This window comes from Pteropus alecto, unplaced genomic scaffold, assembly GCF_000325575.1.
Source record: "Pteropus alecto unplaced genomic scaffold, ASM32557v1 scaffold110, whole genome shotgun sequence".
In the NCBI taxonomy this organism is placed as follows: Eukaryota; Metazoa; Chordata; class Mammalia; order Chiroptera; family Pteropodidae; genus Pteropus; species Pteropus alecto.
In genome coordinates, this window is record NW_006431920.1 from 513,122 (window position 1) to 522,852 (window position 9,731).

General features: G+C 48.1%; 1 protein-coding gene across 1 annotated transcript in view; it reads right to left on the bottom strand.

The window, feature by feature from the left end:
• SNORC (secondary ossification center associated regulator of chondrocyte maturation) overlaps window positions 1-1,637 on the bottom strand; it is a gene marked incomplete at its 3' end in the record, with an annotated part of 5,725 nt that extends 4,088 nt beyond the window's left edge. Inside the window, exon 1 of the mRNA XM_015585372.1 lies at window positions 1,565-1,637. Coding sequence (XP_015440858.1) covers window positions 1,565-1,637 — 73 coding nt within the window. The remainder of the gene's footprint in view (window positions 1-1,564) is intronic.
• Window positions 1,638-9,731: the final 8,094 nt, after the last annotated feature.

The following is a 9,731-nucleotide window of genomic DNA, read 5'->3' on the forward strand; positions in this document are numbered from 1 at the left end:
ACGAAGCCCACCCACCCAGGCTGTGGACGCACAATCTGGACCAGCACGTCTGGCTGCGGCCTGGGCCAAGGGAGCCAGTTGCTCGGGGAGCAGGGAACTGGATGGATGCTTGCCGGGCAGCCCCAGGCCCCAGCAGGCGAGGCCCAGCGCCTTCATCTACACTTCGACCCCCAGGCAGACGCCTTTCACTGGCGGGGAGTGCGGTGTGGGGGCTGCAAAGACCACAGCTCAAGATCCAGGTCATGGAAGAGGCCACCCTACTTTAGCTCACTTGTTCAGGTCCTGGGACACCACCTCTGCCTCCCAGAGGGGACTAGGGCTTTCCCGGTCTGTGTGAGAAGGTGGTTCTGCCTGAGACCACCCTGCACCCAGCGGAAGAGCCCCGGACGTTTGCACTCACCGACTGAGCACTCCCAGGTGGCTGTCCCGTCCTGAAGTCTCATATGTCTGAACTTGGTAGGTCTGCAGTCCCCTGCGAGGGAGGCAGAGGCACCATGGTTGTCACCGTTGTACCGATGAGGTGGGGCACAGAGGGGGCTAAGAAACAGCCGGGAGGGGACAGAGCCAGAAGCAAAGCCAGGCCGCCAGCTTCTTCCTAGGGCGTCTCAGGGGAGGTCCACAGGCTCCTCGCCATCACCATTGCTTCCTGGTGTGTGAGCCTGAGTGTGGGGCTCCCAGGCCCCACACCCCAGGGTCACGCTCACACACTTGCCAGTCAGTTGACGCCCCTGCCCGGAGACCCACAGATGCATCCCCAAAGTCCAAGCTGCAGGGATGGCCTTCAGTTCCAGGACCCCATAGGGACCCCGAAACACCCTCCTATGGCCACCTCATGGCCGATACAGATGGCTTTCTCCCAGGAGAAAGATCACTGGGACCTCTCTATGCCTTTTCTCTCTCAGGCTTCAAAGCCAGCCTGGGCCAGTCCTTCCCAGCTCGGGGACCCCGCAGCCATGCCCAGGACAGGGGTGGAGGTGCTGGGAGCCTGGAGCCCCAAGCCCGTTGGAACTCTCCTTCTCGCTGGATCCCAAACCCAGCCATTGTGGCCGCCGTGCGGAGCCTGAGTCCCATATCCCTATGATATCGCCGAGGAGCCCCGGGCCCTGTCTTCCCTCTGGGATTTTTCCTAAATGGAATAGCAGCTGGAAGACTGTTCAGCAGACCAGCAGGGAAGGGCTGGCAGGGCTTGAAAAGTAAACGGCAGGGCTCTGTGGCCTTCCGTCCGGGGGCCTGAAGCCTCGGCCCCTCAGCCGCTTGCCCTGGGCCTGGTAGGCCCTCCTGACCCCCAGATCTGCAAGCCTTCAGATTTTAGGGTACTGGAGTAATCGCCATGCCCTCCAGGCAGCTAACATCCCTGGCCCTGCTCCCCAAGTCACCCTCCTACTTGAGAGGCCATCATCCCCATGGCTGCCCTCTGCCTCATGGGAGTCCCCCGCAGAATCACCGCAATGGCCGCCCCATCTCCCGTGAAGGGCTTCCGCCCCATGGGCACTGGAGAATCTGGCCCAAGGCGCTTCTTGGTCCTAGGAGGATGGTGGTAGCAGAGCCAAGGGAGCACCCTTACCTGTGAGCACCGCGGGGGCCAGGACCCCAGAGAGGAGCAGCAGCGCCATGCGCAGGGCCAGACCGAATGCCATCCTGGCCCAAGTGAGCACGGCCGGCGAGCAGGATGCACTGAGGACTGAGCCGGGTAACTTGAGGGCGGCGGGAAAGAGGTATCAAAGGGCTGGGAAGGGTTTTCATCAATGCAAACTCTGTCCTCCTGGGACACCGTGCCCGCCCCCCAAGCATGCCAACACACACACACACACACACACACACACACACGCACGCACACACACACAGCAGAGCTTACAGAACAGACTGCTTTCCTGAATTCTGGAGCAGCCCCACCCTCAGAGGGGGAAAGAGGAAATGATTCCCTTTCTCTCTCTCTCTCTCTCTCTCTCTCTCTCTCTCTCTCTCTCTCTCTCTCACACACACACACACACACACACACACTCTCCTGGGCCACTGGAAGTGAGAGATTCTCAAACCTCCACGTGTAAAACGTTCACCCAGGGACCTGGAAACTGCAGATGCTCCTGGCACTCTGTCTCAGCAGCCGGAGGGGCCGGGACCTGCACGTCAGAGCCCGGGCCCAGGCTCGGAGGCTCGGGCCCGGGCAGTGCGCTGAGTGGACGGGCTCTGCTCACTTTCGGGCTCTAGATGCCTGGCCGGGCGTGGGCTCTCCACAGAGCTCGTTAAACCACACGCACTTGAAAGCAGTTTCAGTCTAAGCCCTCCGTCAGCTCTAGTCTCTTTCTAGAAAAGCCCATGTCATTAAATGCCATGCATCCCTTCTTCTTGCTCTCTGTTCTGCCAAGTGCCTGAGACTTGAAATGCCAACTATATGCTCATGACCTGCTGTCTCCAGCCTCGGTCTGGCTCAGACCTTCAGCCCCACCACCACGGCCTCGAGGACAGCTGCCTGGGTGTCTGACGAGCATCACCGACTTAACGAGCATCACCGACTTAACACGTCCAAAATCGACCTCGACCCCCCTGCCTCTCCAGCCCCCACCCCGCAGATATCCTAAAGCAGGGAGAAGTCACACAATTAAGTCATCAAAGTCCCTTTTTATCTTACTCCCCAGGTCTAACTGCAGACACCCCACTACTTCACACCTTGTAGTTTCCCACTGGTCTTAAACATCCTAAGGGCTTTGCGTGGCCCTGTTCACCCTCCCCACCCTGATCGAACTTGGTCCTGCCTCAAGGCCTTTGTGCTTGCTGTCCCCTCCCAGAAAGCAACCCCTCCACTCATCCAGTGGCTGCGTCCTCAGCACGCATGAAGGCCTCAGCACGCATCAGTCAGCCCCACACACCTCATCCACACCAGTTTTAATTTCTTGGCATTTATGTTTCTATGAAACGCTCATTTTTTCTTTTTTTTGAGGACTAATATACTGTGAAGTGCACAAATCTTATGTTTACAGCATGATAGACTTTTGTACAGGTATATACCTGTGTAAACATCCAAATCGAGAGAACATTTCCAACGCACCAGCAGGCTCCCTCCTGCCCCTCCCATCGGTCCCCCCAAAGTGCAATTCTATCTTCTATCGCCATAGATTAGTTTGTCTACACCTGATCTTCAAATAAACAGAACCATGTAATATGAACTCTTGTGTCTGGCTTGTGTGGTTCAACATTCTGTGAAATTCAACCGTTGCTGTGTGTAGCAGTAGCTCATTTGTTCCTATTGCTGAATAGTATTCAATTGTCCGAATATGCTGCAACTTACCCATTCTTCTATTTGGCCCATTTACTTATCGATGTTCATTTAGGTTATTTCCATGTCTGGATTTTTACAAATACAGCTATGAATATTCTGGTACGTGTCTTTGTTTTGCTGGACACATACACTAATTCTCTGGGTTATGTCTCGAGATCGAATTGCTAGGTCATAGGGCAGAAAGTGTGTTTAGGCTCCGTCAGCCGAGCAGTTTTCCAAAGGGTTCAGATTTATACTCTCATCAGCTGTCGCTCCAGATCCTCGCCAACCCCTGGCTGGCATTGCCTGTTTTTAATTTCTAGTTGTCCGATAGGTATGCAGTGGTGTCTCACTGTGGTTGTGTTTCCATGACTAATAAACTTGAGCACCACAGGAATATGCTCTTTTGCAAAGGGTCTGTCAATTCTTTTTGCCTATACATTAGGGTGATCTTTTAAAATTTATTTTTGGGATTGGGGGGGGGTTGTGTGTGTGTGTGTCCCAGATAAAAATCCCTTTGCCAGACATGTGTAATGGTGCCTTTAGATGAAGTGTTCAGTGCGTCTGTCTGTCTGTCTGTCCCCTCTCTGTGAGCCCCAGGACAGCAGGGACTGTGTTTTGTTCACCAGCGCATTTCCAGAACCTAGCACCATGCCCAGCACCAGAAGGAACTTTAATACTTGGATTCAGGAAGCTGGGATTTCTGGGATAGATTTAACCGTGAGCATCTTCTCAGTGTTCACTCGTTTGTGATGCTTGACTGCTCAGCCTCCTGTCCTCATCTTTCCGCGCCCTGCAATGAAAAGTAGCAACGCAGTGTAGTCAGACCCCCACATCACACTCCTGAGACTTCCTGGCCAGCTGACTTCCTATTAGCACCTGCCAATGGGAGGCACCGCTGGGAGGTGGGAGGTGGGGGTAGGGAAAAAAGGGACTTGTCTCTGCTTCAGATTTCTGACAGCACCTCTAACAGCAGCAGCAGCACCGGCTACAATGACTAATCTATGGCAAAGGGTCTGGTGGCGGTGGCTGCAAGGACAGACACAGAAGGCTGGAAAGTCGGGCTCCTGGATTCTCATCGGGCAGCTGAACCCCAACCCCAGCAGCCTCAGCGGGCAATGCTCTGGCCGTGGAGTGATCGCTCTGTTCCTGCAGCCCAGGCTGCTGTCAATTTCTGAGCCGTAGTTACCGATTTGTAAGGAAATTTCCACCCTTTCCTCCTTCACTTTTTCAGACAGACATCCTGACCAAAAAATTCCTGTATCAAATCTCTTATGCTTGAAATACCTAGAACGAACTCTCTTTCCTAGTCAGACCCTAACGAATCCGGAGCTTGGCACCTGGAATGGTCCCGGGAAACAGACCCTCAAAGATAAGTTTCTGAGCTTGGTTTGCTACCTTGTTGTTGCATGCAGGGAAGACCTCATTGCCAGTGCACAACGAGACCCGGTTATCATGGCACGCCGTGGTTAAGACCTGAGGTTAGCCTAAGTGCCTACTGAAGACAAGGCTTACAGGACCAACGAGATGCTGCCCTTCAGGTTTATAGAAGTGATGATGATCAAAAGGACAGTGAAGTGAACTGGTTACTTATTAAAACTGCATTTGGTGTTCACAGAAAGGGACAATATTCAGGCTTTAAATTCTAAGATCAGGGAACTCCAGTATTTCTACCGGAAGTCTTTTAAAAAATTCTCTTATCGCTGATAGATACGGGGCATAAAATCAAGCCCCCAATTTGCATGTGCTGCAGAATCCCAATCTTAAACTGAGTTCGTAGCCATGCCAACTCTCTTAGGTGGTATTTATGGCACTGACTGGGAAGGAGTGAGACCTCGAGATTTGTAATGAGGATATTTGGGTAGATGCAAACAAATCGGAGCATCTTCCACTCACAAATCCCCAGGCCTCTCTTGCTGAAGCAGTGGGTTCTTCTCCCATCTGAAGACAACAGCCTTTTCCTGTCTGCATAATAACCTCATCTGTTAATTACCCCTGCAAGAGGATGCCTGTTCACAAGACCCGCCCCGACAACTTCTCATCGCCTCCATATCCTTAACTAGACGCAAGGAGAACAGGTACAAAGTCTGGCCCAGGAGGGAATAAGTACACACTAAAACAACTGTTAATTATGCTAGCAATAAATTAGTAACTAAGCATTAAGTAAGACTTTGCTAATTGATACTAATAGAAATCTAGAGAACATGTGTGGGAATGAATTCTGAGGTGTCAGAATAAATGAACAGGATGTGAGTGACATTGCATCAGGTCAACCGAATTGACCAGGGTCTGTTTAGTGGAGATTCTCAACTCATTGTTTAGCTCAAACGTCTAGAGAAGCAGCTCTAACAACTAGGTTGGCTGATTAAAATCTAGACTCAATTGTGTCCTACAGTCAGTGACATTGAGAAGCCTGACGTGATGAAGAGATGGGAAGCCAAAGACAAGAGGGAAGGATTTGCTGAAGTGGATTTGTCGTAGGTGACACACATTCACCACCCCTCCCGCATCCTCAGGAAGTCCCAACGTGTATTCCCTTCACTGAGGCGCTGAGACAGGACTGGTAAGAAGGCTTGCATGTCTGAAAAGATATGTGCTGTGTGTTCCCTGCAGCCTTAGGTTGATGACGATGGGATGACTGGTTTCAATGGGAATAAGGTGGATGCAAACACTGCAATAGATGGCAAAGACAAAGTGACCACAAAAATGTTTGACCCTTAGAAATAAAATAGATGGGCAGCTACACAAAGATGAACAGGTGAGCAGAAATCTGCCCTTAACTGCGACAGAGCATCCAACCTCCCACCTGTTTCCCAGACCTAGAATCTCTTGATAGAAAGGGAGGCAATGTATGGGTGAGAAAGGACTCTACGAGACGGCTGCAAAAATAAACGGCCAATCTTCCCAAAGCTGCCAGCAGCTGTAGGCCATAGTAGCTGTGCCCCAGGGAAGAGAGATACACGTATCTTCAGGGACCACTGGGCACTGGTGCTGTACTGACACTCCTCTCTGGACACTCCCAAATGCCACTGCATTAAGCAAAGGGAGAGCTTACAGAAGGCAAGTGATAGATGGAATTTTGGTCTGAATCCATCTCGGTGGATGAAAGGGAAAATGGGCGGGAGTGGGCAGCTGAGAACCTACTCTGGGAGGGCAGAACCACGTGTCAGCCAAGGCGCCGTGGCCCTGACGCATGTTCCATCACTCCACCAGGCCTCGCTTGTAAAAGACAAACTCAGGATAAAATTATTAAGGCATTTCAAGACAGTGAATTGTATTTCAAATAATTAATAAAACTGCACTATAGGAAAAATGGCAGTGCACTGTCAGACTAGACGAAAAGTAAATTACAAAGATTAGTGCATGCCTCATCTTGTACATAGGTATTTTTGTAATGTTGGCGGTGAATCTTTAAAGAAATACTGAGCTCTAGTTAGAAAGATTGTTTTTGCACAGTAGTATGGGTTAGCAATTATGAAACTACTTTGGTGTATTCTAGGATTGAGCGAATAAGGAAATAATACTGAGGATAAGAGGGGTCAGTTTCTCATTATTAAAGAGTGGAATTACAAAATACGGAAAGGAGGAAGATTAGAATGGGCCCCGTGGGACTGTACTGGAACTGAAGATATCAGTAAGAACTCATGGCGTGTTGAGATGAACAGTCATGACACGTAGATAACAGATGTGTGCGTGTATCTGGACACGCATACACGTAAACTGACGCCCCAGTGGCAGTAAGCACGACCGGTGCCCAGATTTTGGTTTCTGGATAATGCCATTTAGTGGTCCCCACTAAAAGGAGCCACTGCTCCTTAGAGAAATGGGAAAGGAAGAGTCGATGATGAGCCTAGAATAGCTGATGCCAAAGTTAGGAAGCGCTCAAAGCATGATGGGGACATGCAAAAGGACACAGAAGTCAACTTGGAGAGACTCCAAATGGACGATTTGTGAGCGAAAAATAGCATCAGATTATAATCTATACAGTGTGTTCACGTGCGTGTGGTATGGAAAGCTCTTCCTTAAGAGTCGAATGCTAACTAATAAACGTAAAAGGAATGCTTGGCCAGCATCTTAGTAATTGTTTAAGAATCACAATGGCTGCTAGAACCAGTGGCTGGAAGTTTGACGAGGAACTGGATATTTACATAGTCTCAAGGTTATCTCCCACAAAGAGAAGAATCACTACAGTGCAGAAATCTGACTGCAGTTAGCATTGCCAGTCATGGTTCAAACCGCCGTGTGCGCCTGTGACGCACCAAGGACACGTCTCCTCTGTAGTATTCCTGCCCAACCGCGTGACCTCAGCCAAAGCGTGAGAAAACCACCAGGCAAATCACAGGCACTCTACAAAGTAACTGTCCTGCGCCCTTAAAAATGTCGAGATATAAAAAACAAACACAGGTCAGAAGACTAAGAGACTTGACAACTACATACAACAAGTGACAGTATCGTATCACTTATTTCCTATGAGCTGTACTGTGGCCATGTAAAAAATATCCTTGTGTCAAGGAATACACTCTGAAATATTTCGGGATAGGTGTTTGCGGCTTACTCTCAAATGGTTCACAGAGAAAGTTACCAAGCATCATTATTGAGCGTGTAGTCATCAAGAAAAAGCAAGCAGATGCGGCCGAATGTTAGCGACTGGAGGGCCTGGGTGAAAGTTATGTGGGAGATTTTGCTATTGTTCCGGTGAGTTTTCTTTAAGTCCAAAATTGTTCAAAATAAAAAGTCTCCCTATCCTCAATGAAAGAATCATCAATTTTTCAATGACTAAGGAAATAACAGACCTAAGCAATGATCACTGATGAATGTTAAAAACAGTACCTTAAAGATCAAGTCATATTCCATTATGTACATGTAACCACATCTTCTTTACCCAATCGTCTGTTGATGGACACCTAGGTTGCTTCCATATACTGGCTATCGTAAATGCTGCAGTGAACACAGGGATGCATATATCTTTTTGAATTAGTGTTTTAAATTTCTTCAGATACATACCCAAAAGTAGAATTGCTGGGCCACAGCTAGTTCTATTTTTATTTTTATTTTTTGAAGAATCTCCTCACTGTTTTCCATAGGAGCCACCCCAATTTCCAACATGGTTGAACCTAGAGGGTATTATGCTAGTGAAATAAGTTAAAGACAAATGCCATATGATTTCACGTATTTGTGGAATCTAAAAATCAAAATAAACAAACGAAACAGAAACAGACACATAAAGATAAAAAACTGATAGCTGCTAGATGGGAGGGGGTTGGCAGCTGGGTGAAAAAGGTGAAGGGATTAAGAATTACAAATTGGCAGTTACAAAATAGTTACCGGGATATAAAGTAACAGCATAGAAAACATAGTCGATAATATTGTAATAACTATATATGGTGTCAGGTGGGTACTTTAGACTTATTGGTGGATCACTCTGTAAGTTATATAAATATCTAACCACTATGCTGTACACCTGAAACTAATGTAATGTTAAACGTCAACTGTAATTGGAAAAAAATTAATTTAAAAAATGCTACTTGAAAGACCAACAGAACTTTTCTAATGGATGAATCGACCTCACAGCAACAGGACTGATGAATTTCAACATAAAAAATTGGACGACCAGACAGTGCTGCCCACCCATGTGACTGATGTGTGTAAAAGGACATATACCATGCCACCATTAAGTATTCTGGGAGAGAGAGGGGAGAATCTGAATCTAGTCAAGCTTCCGGATCTCACCACTAATTATAGAAAATGTGGGGAGATGAACACGTTGACACCATAAGGATGCTCCCTGCTCAACCCAGAATATGGGACGTTCTGTGGACAAATAATTCCATTTTCTCAATTTTTCTTAAAAGGGGGAACTGATAATACTAAAAGAGACTTAAACATATCAATCAGATGCAACCCACAAACCTCATTTTGATTCTGATTCAAACTTTTGTAAAGAGAGACTTTTAAGACAATCTGAGAAAATCATATATGGACTGGATTTAGATATTAAGAAATATTGTTAATGTGATTAATGGCACATAGCTTGTTTTTTTAAGGTATCCTTATCTGTCACCATGCACCTTAAAATATTTATGAGTGACATGATATCTAGGACTTATTTTAAAATAGGCTAAAAAAAAGGTGGGATAAATAAAATTGTTGAAGCTGGGTTATACAAGGTAGGAGTCTGCTATGCTAGTTGCTATGATTGAAAGTTTGCACCCCCAAAATGCAAGTACGGAAGCCTTAACCCAAGTGCGATGGTGGGTGGAGGCTGGGACTGTCGGAGGCGATGGTGTGTGGGTGGAGGCTGGGACTCTGGGAGGCGATGGTGTGTAGGTGGAGGCTGGGACTCCGGGAGGCGATCAGGGTTCAACTGGGGTAGGGCCCTCACATCGGGATAAAAAGATTTTTTAAAAGATAAAAAAATGAGACAGGGACGCGGGATCTATCTGTCCACCCATCTATGTCTGTGTCTCCCCATCCA